The sequence below is a fragment of the Myotis daubentonii genome, chromosome 9, assembly GCF_963259705.1.
Source record: "Myotis daubentonii chromosome 9, mMyoDau2.1, whole genome shotgun sequence".
NCBI lineage: Eukaryota > Metazoa > Chordata > Mammalia > Chiroptera > Vespertilionidae > Myotis > Myotis daubentonii.
The window spans coordinates 4316442-4340271 of NC_081848.1; the positions used below are offsets into that span (position 1 = coordinate 4316442).

The 23830-nt window shown below is 51.3% G+C and overlaps 1 protein-coding gene and 1 pseudogene across 1 annotated transcript in view; one reads left to right on the plus strand and one right to left on the minus strand.

Moving 5' to 3' along the window:
- The window catches only part of CEP164 (centrosomal protein 164), a 72133-nt gene that overhangs the window by 40326 nt on the left and 7977 nt on the right, over nt 1–23830 (minus strand). The window contains exons 2-5 of the mRNA XM_059710632.1: nt 23457–23558; nt 19346–19457; nt 6213–6417; nt 202–357 (exon numbers count right to left, since the gene is read on the minus strand). Coding sequence (XP_059566615.1) covers nt 202–357; nt 6213–6417; nt 19346–19457; nt 23457–23538 — 555 coding nt within the window. The 5' untranslated portion in view covers nt 23539–23558. The remainder of the gene's footprint in view (nt 1–201; nt 358–6212; nt 6418–19345; nt 19458–23456; nt 23559–23830) is intronic.
- LOC132241988 (cytochrome c oxidase subunit 6B1-like) lies at nt 17751–18196 on the plus strand (annotated as a pseudogene).

Sequence of the window (23830 nt, forward strand, 5' to 3'; positions counted from 1 at the left end):
CAGGACACTAGGGTGTAGGGCCGTGCCAGGGAGAGCCCACTTCCAGCAGCACACAGGTGTGACGCCCCTTCCCAACTGGACTATGAGCTTTGAAGACTCGGCCCCTGCCCTCTGTTTCTCATCTGTGGGCCACATAATTCCTAGCATGGTACAAGGAGGCCCACAGTCACTCAATACACTTAACGTATGAAAAGCACTTACCAGCGTGAGTTCTCCAAGCTGACCAGACTCCATGGAGCTCCCCAAGCTCACATTGTGAGAGGCACGAAGAGCAGAGAGCGGGGCATCCCCGAGGCCTCGTAAGGGAGCCAGGCCCCCAAGGGGACCGTGGACTGGGGCTAGAGAGGAGCCCAGGGCCTGGTCAACAGAAAACATCTTGTTATAAACCTAAGAAACCAGGTGGCTCTGTGAGGTGCAGACAGATACAAAAATGGAACATCTACATCCTGTCACTCAAATTCAAACCACCTCCCTCCAGGGGCTGCTCATGAAACACAGCCTCCAGAATCACCGCCCTACCAGCCTGAGAAACCACAGCTGGTGCTCCGACCGCATGCCCCTGCCGCTGCCTCGCAGCACACATGCCCCTGCCACTGGCGGAGGCTGCAGGGCTGTGCCCTTCCAGGAGCCACAGGAAGGGCAGGGAGGGGAGCAGAGCCGGGAGCTCATCTACCGGGATGAGAAGTCTCTACAGATCAAGTGTAAACTGACGAATGGGGAAAAGGCAGTGCAAGCACATTGCTTACACATATGAAGTCAACACTGAAGCGAGCAGGTGCTCGGCGAGGGGCACCCCCGAGAACTGCTGTCTTCTGTCAGATGCCTTTGGTGCTATCTGACTGTGTAATAGGGGCATGTCTGTCCTTAAATATTAATTCGAACAATAAACGTGAGCAACAGAAGAGGGGCTCCCTTCCCCCCTGCACTGAGGAGGAAAGCGGCTGATGGAGGCCCTCCAGAAGCCTGCTCCTCCCTGCTCTCCGACGGCTCCACGCCAGCCAGGGCGGGAGAGCCAGGCCAGCACCCGGAGCCTGAGACCCGGGCTACCCCCACGCTCCTGGTCCTCAGTTTACCCCTAGGAAAGACAGAGATGTGTGTCCTATCACTGCAAGTCTGTGGAGAAGTTCAAATGAGGTCATGAATGCAAAGAGCATATGCAGGTGGTGCAGGGCGACCCCACACTATGGAATCACAATTCTTGTAGGGACTCACGTCACACTAGTCTGGGCTTAGAAGCAGAGGCAAGGGTAGCGTCTGGGAACAAATTTACAAAGAGCTCTCTAAAATCACTTCACAAACTTAAAATGTATAAAACAACCAAAATTCCATTTCTCTCCCACCCCACTGGGACTGGAGAGAGAAAGGGAACCGGAGAAGGTGAGAGTTAGAACATGCAGACAGCCCACTCCTTGCCCACAGCCTGGGCTGAGCGGCCGACCCCAGGCGGGCCCTGCACAGCGCCCCCTCCTGCAGGGGAAGGGCATCGATGTCCACCTGAAAGGTGACACGGAACCCCTCCCTGCCCTTTGCAGATTCCCGAACACCTGGCCCAGAGTGGGGTGTCCGTCAGGCAGGAAAAGAGGTGATGCTGAAAACACTGGCCAGCACTACCCAAGCACCAGGCACCGAGCTAGTGCCCTCCATGTCACGTCTCCCTGACCTCTGGCCACTGCCTAAGGCCACCATCTTCCCCACAGGAGCCAAAATAGACTGGTGAGGTCAAGACCCTGGCCCAAAGTCAGAGAGCCAGCAGGGGGACAGGGATGGGCTGGGAAGCCCGGGCTCTCCCTAAGCCAGCATTTTCCTTTGCCTCCTGGTTGGGGAAGAAGAGGGGCCCAGGCAAGCTTCTCGGAGGTGAAATGGGAGCGAACCAAACCCGTTCCCCCAACTCCCCGCTCCTAACCCGCCCGTGTAGCAGCAAGCACAATACTTCCCACACTGCATTTATGGAAAATTACAGCCTCCTGACGTGGCTAATGTGCTAATGTGCTGGGGGCTTGAGGGAGGGAGACAGGCATGCTGAGGGCTTTGCTCTCCGGGCCTTTACCAAACCCGTGGTTAGCGGGGAAATGATACATCCCTGGCGCCTAGCCGGTCATCTTCTAGAGACGGCCATGACCTCTGGCGATGGCTGCGCATGGTGCTGTCCCTCAGAGCGGACGCACTCGCTGCCACTGCGCTAACTAGAACCTACAGGCTGACCTCAGCCCAGTGGGTATCCATAGCGCACAGCGGTCACTAGGGCAGGCAGAGAGTAGTGCACGCCAGCCATTAGGAGCCTGAGGGACACCAGGGAAAGCCATAGCCGGCAAGAGAACAGCCAGAGATTCAAATGGACCCCATGGTCTCTGATCCAACTTGACTTCTTCTAAGTGAGGAATATGGTGTGACTCGTTAAAGGGATAAAGAGTCAAAATGACAGGGAAAGCCCTCTCCCGCTTTGGCCCATCCCAGGGAGGAAGTGAAGGCAAACAGGGCCTGCACAGCTTGGTGCGGGTTCACGTGGTCTCTGGGAACCCTGGGAAGCCAGGAGCAGAAGCGGCTTCCTGGCTGGCAAGCCTGGGGCTCCGCCCGTGACATGGCCCTCCAGCTCTGTGTGACCCTGAGGAGGGGCTGATCCAGAGCTGGGCAGGGTCTGATTAGGAGGACCTCTCTCTCCAATCAGATCCTGGGGAGGTACCTAACCCTCAAAACTCATCACCTCCCCAGCCTAGGAGGCCTCAGGAAGCCCAGGTGCCTTCCACCCTCTCTTGCAGGTGATGCGGTGGAAGAGACGGGAAATCCCTGTCACCCCCCAGGTGGCCACCCTGAGCAGTGGAGGGACCGATCGTTACCAAGGGAGGGCACATGGCAGGTAAGAGACCTACCGGCCGCACAACCTGCCCCGTCGCCGCGGCGCCGCGGCCTGGAGGCCACGCGGAGAAGCCTACCTGGTGGAGAAGCTGCATCTGGCCTGGCTCTACAGCGAGCCTTTCGTTGGTGCTCAGCTCGACTAGCGCCTGCCTGAGAGGGCTGCTGCTTGGCGGGAAACAGGCTTGCGGAGCGGCCTCCTGCCCAGCCAGGGCCAGGGCCAGGGCCAGGGCCCCCTCCTGAGGATGCTCCCGCTGCTCTGGTCCCCAAGCCAGAAACCTGGAGTCTCTCTCCAGGGCTCTGATGGCCTCGTGCTCCCCCACACTAGACAGCCGGGAAGACTCGGCCGCCATGCCGCAGACCACGCTGGCGAGGTCTTTGCACGGCCTTTCCTGCGTGCTCTCGGGCAGCCCCAGGCCCTCCAGCCGCCGGGAGATCTTGGCCATCTGCAGGATGTGCTGGTAGAACCTCTGGTCCTCAGAATAGTCTTCGCTCTCTGACTGCTCCTCAGCAGAGCTCTGCAGGCGGGGCAACTGGGGCACCAGGAAGGGGCCGGAGGGCAGCCCTCTGGGTCCGGGGCCTGACCGACCCCCACCCCGCCCGGACCCCTGAGAGCTCTGCAGGTCCCACGGGAAGTTATTCACTTCGCCCATGACCTGAGAGCCGAGGGGAGAAGCCAGGCCACTGCTGCCGCTGCTCTCTAAGTCCGGCTCACACTCACTGGGTCTCCTGTCTTCTTCGGGGGGCTCTGGACATACTCGGGGCTGTCGCCTCTCACTGGCACTCCCTGGAGGGGCACTCTGGGCTGGCTCTGATGCCCGAGTGTCAGGTGGTATTTGGAAGAGCCCCTGGCATGGATCTCCCGCTGAGGCCCCGAGATCCCCAGGGTCAGTGGGCGCTGCTTCCTTGCAGCTCCCGGGGCTGTCCTTGTCGACAAGCTTGGAGACCTGTCCCATCCACAGTCCCGGGGGCTCTCGCCTCCTCCTTCCCCAGCCCACACCCGCCCCTTCCCCAGAAACACCCTGCCAGCGCAGGCCTTCAGCGGGGCCACTGTCCAACAAGAGCAGCTGGCACTGCCTGCCGGGCAGCATCTGGTCCGAAGAACAAGGGGACAGCGAGGGGTGCCCCTCGGAGGACGTGGAGGAAGTGGGGCTCTGGCCTCTGTCCCCCGCAGGGCCAGTGCTGTGCTGCACCCCTGCCAGCTGCGGGGCCTTGCTGGTTTCAGGGAGCCTGGAGTGCACGGAGGCCTGGCTCCTGCTTTCTAACACCTCCTGCCCGTGCTGGAGGGGCCCGCTGTCCTCGGAGCCCAGAGCGCTGAGTTTGGTCCTCATCTCCAGCTCTTCTATCTCAGGGTCCAAAAACCCCAGGTAGATTTTCTCAGCCAGCTTCTGGGGTTTCTCCAGACCCTGCTGATCACCTAATTCTGTCCTGCACTGGGCTGGGGCCCTGCCTAAGATCTTCTCCATGTCGGCAAAGAGCTGGTGGGTTCGGGAAGCGGGGCCTCTGGAGAGCGGCTGCAGCTTGCTGGGCGGGGTGCCCAGGAGGGCCCAGGGGGGGTCCCCCAGCATGCACGGACTCTTCCCTCTCTGAAAGGAGCCCTCATTTCTAGCCTGCGTGTCCTGGTCTAGATCCAGATCAGCAAGCCCAGGTGGGAGAGAGGAGGAAGGCAGAAGTCCCTGCTCAGGCGGTGTGTCCTAGATGGATATACAAACATGCAGAGGACACTAAGGCAGAGCCCTCTGGGTTCACACCTGCCACCGCAGCCCGTGGCAAGCCCTTAGCGGAGACCCACGTCCACGTAGAGTAAAACGCAGCCCAAAGAGGGAAGGGAGCTCAAAGCTCCCTGGGCTTTGTGTTCTGGCCCCCGTTTCCTTTTCATAGAGAGGAGGCTAGACTAGGCCCATGGCTTACGAACCCCACAGGCCGGTTCCACGTGGCACCCTGGGGGCGCTACAGGCACATGCGATGAGGAAGGGGCATCCCCAAGACCCACAGCCCGGGTGCCACCACAGGCACCACATCCTCTCTACCCTGGACTCTGGAGGAACTGACCCGAGACAGCCTCCACCACTAACCAAAGCCTGAAAATCGCCAGCCAGACCAGCCTAAGGTACCATCACGCTTTCAGCCCAGTGGCTGATTAACTCTAGGAAACCCACCAACCTCCTCCAGGCCTGCCAGCATGAGCTAGGGAGGGAGAGGCAAAGGGAACCTGCTGGGAGCCGCGCCCTGAAGCACAGCCTCATCTTCTACCGAAGGCAGAGCTGGTGCCGCCAAGAGAGGGCCTGGCAGTGAGAGTGCCGGGGCAGGAAGACATCCTGGAAGAGCCATCAGCCTGCAGGCACTCACAGGCAACTCCACCGGGCCTGTCTCAGAACCGTGCGCAGTGACAGGAATGATACCGGGTAAGTTCGTGAGCAACCACCAATGCTAGACTGGCCTTGGGGAGGACGGCAGGTGGGAAGCCTTCCCGGGAGGAGGCGCGGGTGGGAATGAAGACTATAAACAAAGGGCAAGTCAATGGACTTGACAAGGTTGGTAGGCCCAGTGCTCCTGCCCACCGACCCACGCTCCCCGCAGCCTGCCTCCTGCCCACGCCTGAGTGAAGGGAAGGAGGCAGCTTCCCTGCCCTGCCACAGCCACGGCCACAGCCATGGCCACGGCCGCTGGGAGTGCCCGGCCTCCTCAGTACAGATCCCATTCAGCTTCTCTGCCTATAAAATGAGGCGATGATGCTACCTCCTAAAGGCAAACATACTGAAGGGACAAATAAAGCAAAAATGGAAAAAGCACCTTCAAATCTGAGCACAAGAGCCACTGGAGACCACGGTTATCCCACTGCAGTCACATTTCAGTTACTCGTCCCTAACCTAGAGCCCTGGCAGCACAGCCCCCGGAAGTGGAGAAAGCCCTACAGCTTTTCTCGGGGACCTGGCAGGCACTGGTGCTCTGACAGCTCAATGTGGTTCATCTGACGTCCAGGATCCTACCACTGAGACACACACGGGCTCACCCAGGCTCCCTGGCCTCTGCCAGCTGCTCCCTGTGCCCCTCTCCAGGGGGCAGATGGCAACACTTCTCTCAGTATTCCCGCAAACCACCCTCCTCAGCCGGGCACCCTCCCGCCAATCCTCTTCTGTAATATGTGCTTCCCAAGGGGGAAAAAGGAATTGTTTAAAAAGAGTAACAACTTCAGAAGCTGGAAGAAAAAGTGCCGGAAGACTGGCACACTCCGGAGGATGTACCATCGAGAAATGACTATCAATCGTTGTTCCTCACCTCCCAGCTGCACACACCTAGCGGTCCCCCGTATCACCTCAGTGGAAGCCCTGGCCCCTCCGAGCTGGCGTCCACTGGCTCACCATGGCGCTTCTGGGGGTCTCTTTGTCCTTCTTGTCTTTCTTTTCCTTTTTCTTCTTCTTGTCTTTCTTCTTTCCGGCCCCAGAAGATGACAGCTTCCCTCGTTCCTGGATCACCAAGTTCCGATAGTGCCCATCGCATGGATGGTCCCACGTGGACTGCCCGTTGGCAAAGTTAAAATAGTAAATGTCACCTGTGATGTCCTGGCTGGGGATGAGCAGAGGCCAGCAGTTAGTCCCTACTCAAGTCCAAAGCTATTTAGGGGGAAAAGTAGGAGAAAAATGATGAGGCGGCAGAGGAGGAGGAATTGGGGGAAAGGGAAAGGAGAGAGCAGACAGAAGGAGAGAGGAAAACAGGAAAAGATAACACAAGGCTGGAGGGTAGCATTTAGCTGAGAAGGAAGGAGTTAACTTAGATAGGAACACAGGATGGGATGCCTAGATGGAGCTGTAAAATCATTGGGGCTCCTGGGAATTCATGCGAGACTGGTGTAGGAATAAACTTGGTTTGAGATAGTTAAGTACAGATACTATGGTATACTGGCGGTAAAATCTAGGATAGACCTTGCTTAACATTTTTATAAATGGTCGGAGGAAGAGAGATACATTGTGAAAGCTATGGTTTTATAAAAGCCTCCAAACGCATAAGAGGTGAGAGTCCAAGCTAGTGGAATCAGCAACAGAAGAAATAATGCAGAAGGTGGGTTTCAAGAATCTGAACTACACCACGGACAAGTCCAAAATGCTGCAGCCATTTACCCTACCCACCGTTATCAATCATCCATTCAAATGACAGAAAAACAGCATTCACAACAGCAAGATAAAAGATGTAATGTCCGGGGGTGCGTCCCAGTGCAGAGGCTTTATAAAGCTTTCCCGAAAAGCCCGGAAAAGGAGGAGAATGAGAGAGACTCCGTGTTCCTCAATAAACAGATTCAAGTCTGTAAACAAGCCAATCATCCTCTAACCCATGTGATCCCAGTGGAACCCCTATCCGGCTCCTTATGAAACCTGACAACTCAATCTCTACTCAAATAAGATAGAAAATACACAGCAGTAAAGAGGGGAAACATCGGGGTACTTAGTATCGGGGTTATGTGTAAAAAGCAGCTATACAAATGGCCACACGGAAAGATGCTCAACATCACTCAGCATTCGAGAAGCGAAAGTTAAAACAACAATAAAATACCCCTCCACACCCACTAGCATGACTAGTATCAAAAAAGCAGAAAATAACAAGTACTGACAAGGATGCAGAGGAACTGAAACCCTTGTGCTCTGTTCGTGAGAATGTAAATTGTGCAGCCACTGTGGAAAACAATATGGAAGGTCCTCAAAAATTGAAAATAGAGCTCGGCCAGCATGGTCAGAGGTTGAGCATCAACCTATGAACCATGAAGTCACAGTTCAATTCCCAGTCAGGGCACATGCCCAGGTTGTGGGCTCGATCCCCGGTGTGGAGTGTGTAAGAGGCAGCCAGTAAATGATTCTCTCATAATTGATGTTTCTCTCTCTCTCTTCCTCTCCCTTCCTCTCTGAAATCAATAATTTTTAATTGAAAATAGAATTACCATATGACCCAACAATTCAACCTCTGGGTATATACCCAAAAGAACAGAATGCAGGATTCAAACAGACATTTGTATATAGGCCCTGGGAACTTGGGTTTTAATGCCAATGTTCACAGCAGCATCTACACTAATAAAAGAGAAAAATGGTAATTGGCGTACGACGCTACCCTTTTCATTGGCTAATCAGGGCTATATGCAAATTAACTGCCAACTAAGATTGGCAGTTAACTGCCAACAAGATGGCGGTTAATTTGCATATGTAGGCACAATGCAGGGAGGCGAAAGGGAAAGCAGGAAGAAGCCCCCTGCCACTGACAGTGATCAGAAACCCAGGGGGGAGCTAAGAGCTGGGGGGCAGGGCCAAGGCGGCCCTGGGGCCGCCTTGGCCCTGCCCCCCAGCCATGATCAGAAAATCAGGTGCCTTTTCCGCCCTGGCCAGTGATAGCAGGAAGTAGGGGTGGAGCCAGCGATGGGAGCTGGGCACGGTCGAAGCTGGCAGTCCCAGGAGCTAGGGGTCCCTTGCCTGGGCCTAAAGCGAAGCCCACGATCGCGGGGCCGCTGCAGCTGCGGGTCCCCGCTGCCAGGGCTGGACGCCTCAGCCAGAGGCGTCCTGCAGGGGCAGGGGCGGAGCCTGCAACCGCGGGGAGCTAGGGGTCCCCTGCCCAGGCCTAACACCTCTGCCGGAGGCCTCAGGCCTGGTCAAGGGGCCGATCCAGTGATTGGTGATCGGAGGGTGATGAGGGTCAACTCCTCTGGCCGAGGCATCAGGCCTGGGCGGGGGCCTGGGTGGGGGGCGGAGCCGGGGATTGGGGGGATATGATGGTTCCCTTGCCCAGGCCTGAAGCCTGGGTCAGAGGCGTCAGGCTTGGGCGGAGGGTGGAGCAAGCGATCAGAGGGAGATGGGGGTCCCCTGTCCAAGCCTGACACCTCTGGCGGAGGCGTCAGGCCTGGGCAAGGGGCCGATCAGGCGATCGGAGGGTGATGGGGGTCAACGCCTGAGGGCTCCCAGTATGTGAGAGGGGGCAGGCTGGGCTGAGGGACACTCCCCCCCCACACACACCCAGTGCACAAATTTCGTGCACCGGGCCCCTAGTCCTATCTAATAATAGACAAACATGGTAATTAACCGTACCTCCGACACGTTTCCCACTGGCTAATCGAGGCAATATGCAAATTAACTGCCACCCAAGATGGCGGCCGGCAGCCAGGCAGCTGAAGCGAACAGGAGGCTTGCTTGCTCCAGTGATGGAGAAAGCCAAGGTTCCCCGCCTGCTGCGGCCCAGCACTGAGCTGCACTCTAAGAAACAATGTTGCAATTATAGAAGCTAAACAATCCCCAGAAACCTGCATTCAGCCAGCCGGGCCTCAGAGCTGGAGTTGCAACAGTGTTGCAATTATAGAAGCTAAACAAAGCCCAGATACCTGCTTTCAGTAGCCGAGGTCTCAGAGCTGGAGCCAAGCCTCAGAGCTAAAGCCGGCTCTCAGCTCCAGTGACAGCCATAGAAGGTAAATAAATCCAAGAATAAAAAAAGAAAAGAAAAAAAGGAGAGGTTGGGAGCTTCAGTCACCCGCCAGCCTGAAAACAGCCCTCAGCCCCTCACCCAGTCTGGCCAAGCACCCCAGTGGGGACCCCCACCCTGAAGGGGGTGCAACCAGCTGCAAACAGCCATCAGCCCCTCACCCAGGCTGGCCAGGCACCCAAGCGGGACCCCCACCCTGATCCGGGACACCCTTCAGGGCAAACCAGCTGGCCCCCACCCGTGCACCAGGCCTCTATCCTATATAGTAAAAGGGTAATATGCAAACTGACCCTAACAGCAGAAGGACTGGGAATGACTGGTCACTATGACACACACTGACCACCAGGGGGCAGACGCTCAATGCAGGAGCTGCCCTCTGGTGGTCAGGGCACTCTCACATGGGAGGAGCTCTGCTCAGCCACAAGCCAAGCTGATGGCTGCCAGTACAGCAGTGGTGGTAGGAGCCTCTCCTGCCGCCTCAGCAGCGCTAAGGATGTCCGACTGCAGTTTAGGCCTGCTCCCCGCTGGCAAGTGGACATCCCCCGAGGGCTGCCGGGCTGCCAGAGGGATGTCTGATTGCCATCTTAGGCCCAATCCCCCGGGGAGCGGGCCTAAGCCAGCAGGTGGTCATCCCCTGAGGGATCCCAGACTGCGAGAAGGCACAGGCCGAGCTGAGGGACCCCCCTCCCCCCCGAGTGCACAAATTTTTGTGCACCGGGCCTCTAGTTACTTAATAGCCGCAGGTGGAAACAACCCAAATATCCACTGACAAACAAATGGGTAAACAAGATGCTGTACACACACACAGAGGATATTATTCAGTCTTCAAAAGGAACTAAATCCTGAAGAATGCTCCCACATGGATAAGCCCTGCAGGATCTACACTAAGTAAAATAAGCCATTCACAAAAGGACAGGCGTTACATGAACCCACTTATGTGAAGTACCTAGAATAGACAAGGTCAGAGACAGAAAGTAGACCAGAGGTAACCAGGAGCTGTGTGTGTGTGGGGGGGGGGGGGGGGGGGGATGAGCAGTTTCATTTAGTGGAGACAGAGTTTCAGTTTAGGAAGATAAAAGTCCTGGAGATGGGTGGTGGTGATGGTCGCACAATAGTGTGAATGTACTTAATGACACCGACCTGTATATCCAAAAATGGTTAAAGCAATAAATTTTGCTATTTAAAAATATTCTGTAACTTGCCAAGACCGGTTTGGCTCAGTGGATAGAGCGTCAGCCTGCGGACTGGGTCCCAGGTTCGATTCCGGTCAAGGGCATGTACCTTGGTTGCGGGCACATCACTAGTGGGAGGTGTGCAGGAGGCAGCTGATTGATGTTTCTCTCTCATCGATGTTTCTGACTCTCTATCTCTCTCCCTTCCTCTCTGTAAGATATCAATAAAAATATATTTAAAAAAAATATATTCTGTAACTTACAACTGTAGGACCTCGAGTACAACTACACAGAAGTAATGACAATGGACATTTCTGCCTTGTTCTTCAGTGCACAAGAAAGCATAAAGACAATTAACAGATAAGAAGCTAAGAGCCAAAACCGGTTTGGCTCAGTGGATAGGGCGTCGGTCTGTGGACAGAAGGGTCCCAGGTTCGATTCCGGTCAAGGGCATGTGCCTCGGTTGCGGGCACATCCCCAGTAGGAGATGTGCAGGAGGCAGCTGATCGATGTCTCTCTCTCATCGATGTTTCTAACTCTCTATCTCTCTCCCTTCCTCTCTGTAAAAAATCAATAAAATATATTTAAAAAAAAAAAAGAAGCTAAGAGAAAATATATAAATAAATAAAATACAAAAAGAAAAAAAATAGTAATAAAGTAATAACAATAAAAAAGAAGCTAGGAGAAACAGTAGTATAAAATTAATGCCCCAGAGAATCAAAGAGCTCCTCCTGCTTAACAAAAATAAAGAGATAAACAACACAATAGACAAAAAGGCAAAGGATATAAACAAACAAATCACAAAAGACAAACCTTGGCCAACTGACAGCCAACTCAACTCTATGAACAACTTGGGAAATACAAATTAAAACAATCAGGTATAATTTCTTGCCTTCAAACTGACAATTTTTTGGATAGATAATTTTTTATAATATTTTTAAATGAACAATCATATGTGCTATCGGGATTAAAAAATAATTTAAATAATTTAATTATAATTAAATAATAACTAACAATATTTAAATTCTGCACATCTTGCCCTAACCGGTTTGGTTCAGTGGATAGAGCATTGGCCTGCAGACCGAAGGGTCCCGGGTTCGATTCCGGTCAAGGGCACGTACTTGGTTACAGGTCCTCCCCAGCCTGGGCCCTGGTTGGGGCTCGTGCAGGAGGCAATCAATCAATGTGTTTCTCTCAACAGATATTTCTCTCTGTCTTTCCCTCTCTCTTCCACTAAAAATCAATGGAAAAATATCCTCAGGTGAGGATTAAAAAATAAATAAAAATAAATTCTGCACATCTTTTCAAACAATCAAAATTCTAGAAATTATTTCTAAAGAAACACATACAAAACTTTGGGCAATATACTTAACTGAATGAAGAAAACATCTGCCCGATCCTCACCCCATGCCAACGTGAATAAATACTAGAATAATATAAAACAACAATTACAACAATAAAATAATATGACAAAAAAAGTTTCCAACTCTGCCAGACAGAAGGAGAAAATCGCACATGCCAGACACAGAAGGAAACGGGAGCTCCGAGTGAGAAGTGCACCACATGGCAGGTCGAGGCTGGGACCTGACCTGGGCAAAGGCCTGGGAACTTGCGTTTTAATATCAATTTAGGGACACAAAATGCAGCCTTTGGCCTCCATGAGTTTAGAAACTGGAAATGAGAAGCTTGCATTTATCTGTGGGCCTTTAGAATGCTCCCTCGGTGAATAAAGTAACCCCGAGAGCCATGGAGACCACGAAGCATGCCACCCACTCCAGGTTCTAGCAGGCAATAACATTTCATGGATAACTGAAACCCCAAGACACATGTAGGTATAGAGGCCAAGATGTGTTAAGGAAACCCAAAGTCAGGAAATTGGTACAAAAATGCAGTCCTACACCACTGAGAAACCGTGGACAGAAGCCACAATAAAGCCACTCGGCAACTAGGGATGAGACACTTACAGAAAGTGACCTACAGAAGGTGAGCTCACAAAGTGCACAACAAATGATCTCAAACCACGGAGCAAACAGCTCGTCTGACAGAAAGGCTGTGACAGAATGAAGAGAAACAGCAGCACATCAAAAGTCTTGGCTCCCGAGAACATTGAAAGAAGACAGAAGAACTACATTTACAATTACTGTAGGAGGGAAAAAGGAGTAGAAGCCACAATGAAGGAACACAATTCTAAAAATCACACCCAGCCCTAACCAGTTTGGCTCAGTGGACAGAGCGTCAGCCTGCGGACCGAAGGGTCCCAGGTTCGATTCCGGTCAATGCCGGGAGCCGGTCCATCCTTGCTGTTTCAAGGGACCTGGCATATATGGCATACTGTTCTTAAAATGTTTGCTCACCTTCTTGGCACTATGTGTTTTAACCAAGGTCTCCTCTCTGAGAAAGGTTGTTTCCCCAGGTAGGGATTTTCCCCTGAAGTTAGGGAAGGAATAAAACCCCTCAACTAAGTTCAAGGCGGGTAATTAATCACTTTAACTACGAACAATCATGCTTAAGCTACATAATCTTTACTCCCTGGAATGGAGATAAGAAACGCCCTAACCTTTGTAATAGAGATTGATAGGACTGAATCAACTGGTATAAATACAGTTGTAACAAGACAGAAAGAGACAGAACTTAGAATACAGAACCTACACAGAACCTAGACACAGAACCTACACAGAAACTAGAGACAGAAGAACTTCGCTGGAGAGAACATGGCAAAAGATCCTGCACAGAAACTGGCCACAGGAACTTAGAGACAGAACCTACACACAGAACCTAGAGACAGAACCTAGGGAGAGAACATGGCAAAAGATCCTGGACAGAACCTGGCTACAGAGCTTGGCTGGAGAACCTGGAGAACCTGGCTGGAGAACCTAGCAAGAGAACATGGACACAGAACCTGGCTGGAGATCCTAACCAGAACTTCGCTGGAGATCCGGACCAGAACTTGGCTAGAGATCCTGGCTAGGCTGCTGATCATCTGAACGCTGTCTCTGTGTCATTCCTTCTTCACCGACTCCGTCCACACCTTTGGGGACCCCTGGACCCGCTGGGGTTGGACCCCGGCAGGTCAAGGGCATGTACCTTGGTTGCGGGCACATCCCCAGTAGGGAGTGTGCAGGAGGCAGCTGATTGATGCTTCTCTCTCATCGATGTTTCTCTCTATCCCACTCCCTTCTTCTCTGTAAAAAAATCAATAAAAATATATTTTTTTAAAAAATCACACCCAGACATATTGAAAATAAGACAGAACAGAACTTACAGAAATTGGTAGAATAATATATATATATATATGTAGTCCTGCGCACAAACCCGTGTGCCAGTAGCTCACCAGTAGCTCACTGCAGCCCTCCAGTAGCTCTCCACCCGCTGCCCCACCCTCCTGTAGCTCTCCCTACTCCCCCTCACCCCTGCCTCCTCTCATAGCTTGCTGCCCTGCCCCCTCCTGTAGTTCTCCGCCGACTGCTTGTAGCCAGTAGCTCACTGCCGCCCTCCTATAGCTCTCTGCCCGCTGCCCCACCCTTCTGTAGCTCCCTCTGCCCCCGCAAGCTTGCTGCCCTGCCCCCTCCTGTAGCTCTCCTCCACCCACTTGTAGCTCACTGCCCCACCCCCCTGCTGATCCGTGATCCGGTCGTTATGCATTCCGTTGTTACACTTCACAGCATAACACCATTTGCATATTACATCTTTATTACTTAGTATATATATATTTTTTTTTAATCCTCACTCGAGAATATTTTTCCATTGATTTTTCTTTTTTTAGAGAGAGTGGAAGAGAGAGACAGAGAGAAACATCAATGTGAAAGAAACACATCGATTAGTTTCCTCCTGCACGAGCCCCGACCAGAGCCTGGGCCAGGGAGGAGCCTGCAAACAAGGTACACGAACTTGACTGGAATCGAACCTGGGATCCTTCAGTCAGCAGGCTCTATCCACCCTATCCACTGAGCTAAACCGGCTAGAGCAAATCATTATATTTTTTAAAAAACAAGTAGATAGGGTGGAGGGAGGCAAAAAGGGAGAAAATGAAAGACATTTGTAATACTGTCAACAATTAAATTAAATTAAAATTTTTAAAAAAACAGGTAGTTTAAACAATAAATTTAACATAGAAAAATAAACAAATAGTGAATTAAAAACATGCCAAAGGAAATTATCCAGAATGCAGCATGCAAGATATAAATAATCTTTAAAATATGAAACAGATGGGGAGTGGGAGCGGCTGGGGAGAGGTCAATGGGGGGAAAAGGAGACGCATGTAATACTGTAGACAATAAAGAATTTACATTGAAAAAACAGACTAGCCATTTTCAGGCTTCATCAAAAAGTAAAATATGAGCCGAAACCGGTTTGGCTCAGTGGATAGAGCATTGGCTTGCGGACTGAAAGGTCCCAGGTTCGATTCCGGTCAAGGGCATGTACCTGGGTTGCGGGCACATCCCCAGAGGGAGATGTGCAGGACGCAGCTGATCGATGTTTCTCTCTCATCGATGTTTCTAACTCTCTCTCTCCCTTTCTCTCTGTAAAAAATCAATAAAATAAATTTTTTAAAAAAAATAAAAATAAAATAAAATATGAGACAGAAGAGACACAGAGGATAAAAAGAAAGGTCCAATATTCTTCTAGTAAGAGTTCCAGAAAAGTGATATGGTTGAGAATATTCCAAAATTGAAGAGAGGCATGAGTCCTCAGAGTAAGAGAGCACTCCCAATCCTGAACATGGTAATTAAAAATATATCCATACTTAGGTACACTGTAGTGAATCACAGAACACCAAAGTTAAAAAAAAAAAATGAAAACAACCAGAGGGTAAAAACATGATTGCCTACAAAGGAACAACAAATTAGACCAAATAAACATGTGTTATTCGAAAAATCAGAAGCCAGAAGATGATGGTGCATAATATTGTCAAAGGGTTGTTCATATTCAACAAACAATTCTATACCCAATGAAACTATCTTTCAAGAGTGACACCAGATGAAAATGCCTGAAGACATAGGAAGATATAAACACACTTAGCATGCTTGATATATATGAAGGACATGTCTAGAACCCTGTATCCAAAAATGAGAGATGACATTTCTATCAAGCACACACAGAAAATTTACATAAATAGGATCACTAACTGAGCCACAAAAGAAATCTCAACTTATAACAAAGACTATAATGAATAAATAAAATTGGAAATCAGTAATAAAATATACCCAAACTCTGTCTACCTCATTCCCTTCAAACTATTATTTTGGAGCAATGATATTTAACAAAATTTCAGAAAATCAAATCAACTAACATATATTTATGTACCAAATAGACTTTATCCCAGGAATGTAAGGTCAGCTGAACATCTAAAAAATCAATCAATATAATTAATAGACCAAAATAGAAAACTCCTATGATCCTATCAATAATACAAGGCAGAAAAAAGCATTTTATAAAATCCAATATCCATTTCTGATTTAAACTCTCAGCAAGCTAGGAATAGAGGAAATGCCCTCATCCTGACCAAGGGCACTGACCACAGCAAACACCAACATCACAGCCCGGTGAGAGGCTGCCCGCTTTCCCTAATGAACAAGGCAGCAAGGTCCGTTGTCGCCGCTTCCACTCCGCTGTACTAGAGGCTCTAGTCAGCCCAGTAAGACAAGAAGTAGATACTAAAAAAGTGTCCAGATTGGAAAGGAAGAAGTAAAAATGTCTTTATTCCCAAAAGACGTCGTCATCTATGTAGAAAATCCCATGGAATCTACAAAAAAGCTATTAGAACTGACAGAAGTAAATTTAGTAAGTTTGCAAGATCAATATACAAAAACCAACTTTACTTCTGTATGATAGCAACTTGGAAATTAAAATTTTAAAGGTGCCATTTACAGAAACATCAAAAATATGAACTCCTTAGGAATAAATCTAACAAAATGTGGGCAAGAATTATACTAAAAAACCTATCTTAGTGTTATTAAAGAAAAACTAAATAGACTCAATGGATTGGAAGACGCAATCTTGTTTTAGATGTCAATTCCCCCAAAATCAATTTACAGATTCAATGCAAACCCAATCAAAATCCTAAAGTGATTTTTTTTTTTTACAAAATGGCAACCTGATTCTAAAATTCATATGGAAATACAAAGAACCTATAATATAACTTTGAAAATGGAGGACAAAGTTGGCGTATTTACCCTAAACAATTTCAATATTTCTAATAAAGCTACATGACACTGGCATAAAAGCAGACAAAGAACTAAATGGAAGACAGCAGACAACCCAGAAACAGACCCATGCAAAACAGTCAATTTGGAAAGAAGTCTAAACATCCTTCAGTACAAGCAGTTAAGTAAATGAGGATTTTTTCGCTATGATCCATCTCTGCGTGGAAAAGCTCGCAGGGGCAAGAGGCTGAGGGGGACTCTCACACTCGGACACAGAAGAGCAGTGTACAGTACAGCACGTACGTCTAAAACACAAAACGGGCCGAACCGGTTTGGCTCAGTGGATGGAGCGTCTGCCTGCGGACTCAGGGGTCCCGGGTTCGATTCCGGTCAAGGGCATGTACCTTGGTTGCGGGCACATCCCCACTGGGGGACGTGCAGGAGGCAGCTGATCGATCTCTCTCATCGATGTTTCTAACTCTCTATCCCTCTCCCTTCTTCTCTGTAAAATATCAATAAAATATATTTTTTTAAAAAATAAAAATAAAACACAAAACGGGGGGAGTGGGGGCTCTGTCTGTTTTAAAGGTCTAGGAGGAATTCACCAAGTCACTCTTGGGATTGGGAGCAAGGATCAAAGAGGACACACAGACGTTAAGTTTTAGTGACTTTTGTTATTTTTAAAAGTGAGAAACACTTCATACTGTCCTCACACGACAAGGGAGTGCTACCAACTCTAGCAGGTGTGTGAAGGCAGCTGGCACACACCTGGCACACAGCTGGCCCTTAAACAGTGTCAGTTTCCTTCCTTCCATCCACCTTTCTTCAACATCACTGCAGCCATTTATTTATTACATATGTGTACATGAAGGTGCTGTTACACTGATTCTATTTCTCTTATAGCTTTTCATTAAAAAAAAATATCCAAAAGCAAAACATAGATACATACAAAGTTAAAAACGGAGAGAAAAAAGAAGATAGAAGCTATTAGATAAGGCAAATGTGAATATCAGGGTGGATATTGGCAACAAAACAGAAACCGTTATTCTACAAACACGACCATGAGTCCCCAGCTCCTGGAATACAGTGTGCGGTGCTGAAGGACTAACTACAAGAAAGATGTCAGGTGCTCTTTGCTGAAGTCACACTGAGCTGCGAGCGGCTTCAGGGGTGTCTTTAGGAATCAGCAACATGGCAGAAGACATCAAGACCAAAATCAAGAACTACCGGACTGCTCCTTTTGACAGCCGCTCCCCAACCAGAACCAGACCAGGAACTGTTGGCAGAACTACTGGACTTCCAGCGCTGTGAGAAGGCAATGACTGCTGCAGGGGGTGGTGCCTCCGTGTGTGAATGGTACCGGCGTGCGTACAAGTCCCTGTGCCCCTTATCCTGGGTTTTGGCCTGGGATGACCGCCGGGCAGAAGGCACGTTTCCTGGGAAGACCTGAACTGGGCATCCTCCATCCTTCTCCCAGGGACGTGAAGGGGGGCCTGGGTACATCCCACCCTAGAATCCTGAATCATGGCTTAACTAATAACAAATACTTGTTGGAAAAATGTAAAAAAAAAGAAAAAGAAAGACGTCAGGAAGCTGGAGAAGTCAAAAGAAAGGCCACTAAAAGGATCCAGAGGATAGGAGACTGCCAGGTAAGAAGCTAAAGGGTTCCGATTCTTCAGCGGAGATGAGCGAGGCAGACATTGCAGTCATTCTGAAGCCAACACATTAAACGGATGGATAAGAACAGGAAGGCCCTGGCTGGTGTGGCTCAGTGGATAGAGCGTGGTCCTGCGGACTGAAGGGTCCTAGGCTCAATTCAGGCCAAGGGCACATGCCCAGGTTGTGGCTCGGCCCCCAGTAGGGGGCGTGCAGGAGGCAGCCGATCCATGAGTCTCTCTCACCACTGATGTTTCTATCTCTCTCTCCCTCCCTCTTCCTCTCTGAAATCAATAAAAAATATATTTTAAAAAAAAGAGAGAAAGAGCAAAATGATTAACCCTCACACAAGCCCAGTATCAGCGAGGACCCCTCAGCCACCTGGGGACAGGGCGGGACAAGCGTAGGGCAATCCCGTGCTGCCGCAGGAAGTAAAGGTAGGGCACCCACTTGGGGAGGCAGCCTAGGGGGAGCCCTGTGCACTGCAGGGCAGAGGGGACCTGCAGAGCAGAAACAGGTCGGCAGAGAGCGGGGAGGGCACAGCCTCAGGAGAGCGGCCAGTCTGTTTCCGCACCCTCCACCTGCTCCCCCGAGGCACCCTGAGTCTCTGCTCCTCACTATCCGAAGAGCTGCATCCGAAAATATGAACGATCCCGTGAACACGAGCGTTTTCCTGAAGACACCACTCAAATGTGGGGATGGGCTGCCAAGGGAGGTGAGACCCCTGCCAGCCTGAGCCTCAGTGCAGACCTCGCAGCACCAGCACCACGTGGACATGCTGACGGGTCTCCACGTCGGTCTGCAAGGAGCAACAGACACGGCTGTGTACCCGCACGATGCTGGGCTCAAGGAGCTGACAGGGCCACAGCTCAGAAACCGTTATTCTACAAACGGGACCATCAAGTCGGCCAATGCCCCGGCCCCGGCATCAGGCTGCCCAGTGGAGGAGTGGCCCATTGCTTCCCCTGTCCTCGGGGCAGGACAGGCTATGGAAGGCGGCTGGTGAGCGCTGACCTCCAATGCCAGGCTCCTCCGCCTCTGGTGGCACCTCTGGGCCACAGTGTGCTCACTTACCATGGCTTCCACTGCTGAGGCAGGGGGGCCACAATGCCCTCCCGGGCCAGCCACATCAGCTCCGGCTCCTTGATGGGATCAATACCTATCTCTTTGGCAAATTCAAAGATTTCTGCAAGGAGAAGCAGGAGGGTAGGAAAGTAAGAGAGGTGGAAAGGTGGGTGAAAAGAAAAGCAAGTCACAATCACGTGTGAAATAATAAGAAATATATATGCTGGTCTCTGCCCCCAGGTCCTGAAACAGCTTCTAAAACCCTTGCAATCTCCCGAGTCCTACGAGCTCTTCTGCCCGATGAGGAGACTCTGGCTAGACTCTAGTGGCCCTGGATGGGGCTGGTCACCAGAGGCCAAGCCATGATTAGAAGCTTGGAACTCTGAGGCTCACCCCCATTCTCCAGAGAGGGGAGAGGGATTGGACATGAGCTCATGGATCATGTCTACATGATGAAGGCTCCATAAAAATCCCCAGCCAGAGCTCCCAGGAACCACGCACGTGCCAGGAAGACGGCACACCCCAACTCCACGGGGCAGCGCCCCCGCACTGGGGACCCTCCCAGAGCTCTCCGTGTCTCTCTGCATCTGGCTGTCCACCGCACCCGTTACCATACCCTTTATTATATAACAAACTGCACACATAAGTGTTTCCCTGAGTTTTGTGACCTGTTCTGGCAAGTCATTAAACCTGAGGACAGGGTGGTGGGAACTGTGGTCGGTGTACAGCTGACATACCCACAGAACCGGGGACCCCTGGGAACTTTGGATTAGTGTCTGGAGTCGGGGGGCGGGGGGGAGTCTTGTGGGAATGAGCCTTACCTGCGGGGCTGACCCTAACCCCAGGCAGACAGTGTCAGGACTGGACGGAACAGCGGGACATCCCGCTGCCAGGGAGATGGCTGGGAGGGGAAACCCCAGGGAGCTGGTGTCGGAAGCATGGGGGTCAGGAATAGAAAAGCAGGGTTTCTCCCCAAACTTTTCCACTCTGCCTTTACTTTCCAATTCCCTTCAGGGAGCAGTTATTAGTTCTACATAATAAATATGTGATTTTCTTAAGTTATAGTTATAAAGGGTACATCTGAATCCAGGCATGCTGTTACCATACTCCAAGAATATAATCTGAAGCCACGTTAAAGGCAAAGAAAATAAGACCAGAACTTCAGTGTGGGCTCAAGAAGAACAACCAGACCGTCTGGAACCAGGGCAGCCTTCCCAGGACCCAAGCTCTCCCAAACCTGCAAAACCTTAATGCAAAAGTCCTCACCACTCACACAGGCCTGGGCTGAAAAAGGACCTGAATGAGCCCCTTGGAGACCTGACCAATACACGACGGAGTACAAGCAGGCGGCAGGTGCTGCAGGGAGAGGTGCTGCGGGGAGAGGTGCCGCGGGGAGAGGTGCCGTGGGGAGAGGTGTTGTGGGGAGAGGTGCTGTGGGGAGAGGTGTTGCGGGGAGAGGTGTTGTGGGGAGAGGTGTTGTGGGGAGAGGTGTTGCGGGGAGAGGTGTTGCGGGGAGAGGTGCTGCGGGGAGAGGTGTTGTGGGGATAGGCGCTGTGGGGAGAGGTGTTGTGGGGAGAGGTGCCGCGGGGAGAGGTGCCGCGGGGAGAGGTGCCGTGGGGAGAGGTGCCGCGGGGAGAGGTGCCGCGGGGAGAGGTGCCGCGGGGAGAGGTGCCGCGGGGAGAGGTGTTGCGGGGAGAGGTGCTGCGGGGAGAGGTGCTGCGGGGAGAGGTGCTGCGGGGAGAGGTGCTGTGGGGAGAGGTGTTGTGGGGAGAGGTGCTGTGGGGAGAGGTGTTGTGGGGAGAGGTGCTGTGGGGAGAGGTGCTGTGGGGAGAGGTGTTGTGGGGAGAGGTGCTGTGGGGAGAGGTGTTGTGGGGAGAGGTGCTGCGGGGAGAGGTGTTGTGGGGAGAGGTGTTGCGGGGAGAGGTGCTGCGGGGAGAGGTGCTGTGGGGAGAGGTGTTGCGGGGAGAGGTGCTGTGGGGAGAGGTGTTGTGGGGAGAGGTGCCGCGGGGAGAGGTGCCGCGGGGAGAGGTGCTGTGGGGAGAGGTGTTGTGGGGAGAGGTGCCGCGGGGAGAGGTGCCGTGGGGAGAGGTGTTGCGGGGAGAGGTGTTGCAGGGAGAGGTGTTGCGGGGAGAGGTGCCGTGGGGAGAGGTGCCGCGGTTAGAGGTGCCGTGGGGAGAGGTGCCGCGGGGAGAAGCACTGTGGGGAGAGGTGCCCCAGAGCCACAGGAGCAGAGGCCGGATCCGAGGCGGCGGGATGATGAGCCGGCAGCCTCTTCCCACCCACTGAGCCTCTCCCGTGAAGGAGGTGCCTCTTCAGTTGTGCGTTATGCTGCGAACGCTAACACTCCTGTTGTGCTCTTTTGGAATCAAGAATTTAGAGCCCTGGCTGGTGTGGCTCAGTGGGCTGGGGCGACATCCCATGCATCAAAGGTGACAGCTTGATTCGAGGTCAGGGCCCATGCCTCGCTTGCTAGGTCACTCTGGTTGGTTGGTCAGGGCATGTGAAGGAGTCAACCAATCAATGTTTCTCACAATCAATGTTTGTCTCTCTCTCTCTCTCTCTCTCTCTCTCCTTCCTTCCCTCCCTCCCTCTCAAAATCAAATTTAAAAAAAATGTTTTCAAACATTTAGAAATGCTCTCTTGCCAGAGAGCTGGAGGAATACAGGGACTGAGTTAGGGGCTATCTCACCGAGAAGGAAAAAAAGGTACATGAGGTAACCACGGAGTATGTCACCAGAGCCCCAGGAAGAACAAATCAATGCTCCAGGGGCAGCAGTGCTTGAGCTGATACCAACCCTGGCCAGAGAGGCACCGCAATATGGGTCACCTCGGTGGAGAGTTTGGAGAGTGACATACTGGGGATTAGGAAACAAAAGAACTTCCTCAGAGGCCCAGCTGGAATTCGGTAGCCAAGGGGCCACTGGAGTCACTGATTTCTCAGCCGGTTTTGAGTGCCTCCTGTGCAGTCACCATGGCATGGATGAGAGGGGACACTGGGCATGGATTCCCAGTTCACCGAGTAGAGCTGTGTGACTGCAGAGAAGTCACTTAACCTTTCTGCGACTTGGCTTCTTCAATTTTAAAATGGGAATAACGAAAGTTCCTAACCCACGACTTACTAGGAGCAAGTATATAGAGAGTTCTTACTACAGAGAATGGCGCATAGAATTTTGTTTTCATCAATATTAATAATGTTATTGCTGTTGTTTAAAGAAAACACGGCTTTAGTTTGTTCTTAAGAAATTGGGTTTCCCTGGCCTCAGCACACACTGCATCTCATAATACCCCCTACTGCATTTTCATTTAAACTAACCACTGGTCTAATCCAAGGGTGGCACACTTTTTCTGTAAAGGGTCAGACGGTGAAGATTTTAGGCTTGTAGGTCACATGCTTTCTGTCACAACTTCTCAACAATGCCCTTGCAGCAGGAAAGCAGCCACAGATTATACATGGACAAGCAACAGGCCCAGCCAGCATGGCTCAGTGGTCAAGCATCAACCTATGAACTAGGAGGTCATGGTTCAGTTCCTGGTCAGGGCATGAGCCCCAGGACGGGGCGTGCAGAAAGTGCAGGAAGCAGCCGATCAAAGATTCTCTCTCATCATTGATTTTTTTTTTTTTTTAAGGAGATTTTCTGTGTCTTTTTGTTTTTTGTTTTATTGATTTCAGAGAGGAAAGGAGAGGGAGAAAGAGACAGAAACATCAATGATGAGAGAGAATCACTGACTGGCTGTCTCCTGCACGCCCCACACTGGGGACCGAGCCCGCAACTAGGGCATATGCCCTGACCGGGAATCAAACCTTGATATCCTAGTTCATAGGTCGACGCTCAACATTGAGCCAGGCCAGTCATGCTCATCATTGATATTCCCTTCTCTCTCTCTCCCTCTCCCTTCCTCTCTCAAATCAATAAAAATATCTTTAAATTAAAAAAAATTTTTTTAAAAAGCAAGCAACAGACCGGATTAGGCCTATGGGCTATAGTTTACCAACCCTGTTCTAAGCCAAACAGACTGAGCAGCCCTGTGTATATACCATCTTTGCCTCAGAAGAATGAAATTAAGTCAGAGCTGATTCCTGCCCTGGAAGAAGTATTGCAGCACACGCCAGGCCTCTTACCTTGCTCACTGGGGATGTAGGTCTCATCATAGTCTTCCTCCAGGACCAGCTGGTCTCCTATGCGGATGGGTCTTCCAGCCATGGCTGGTCTGGGCTCCAGGCCTAGACCCCAGAGACCCCCACAAAAGAGAATGAGTGTCCAGCTTAGATGAGACAGTCAGGCGTCATGGGGCCCCTAGGTCCAACCAGACCCTGCAAGCCAACCTCGCTGGGAATGTGCCAGACGCTGGGGGAACCCGGGCCTCCCGGCTCTGTGCCCGGGAAAGTTTCCAGAGACACATGTCCCCCGGGCTTGCTGGACCCTCGGTGACCACAAAAGATCTGAGAACCCGACTCAAGAGGTTGGCTTCCTACCCCTCAAATGGAGAAAGAGC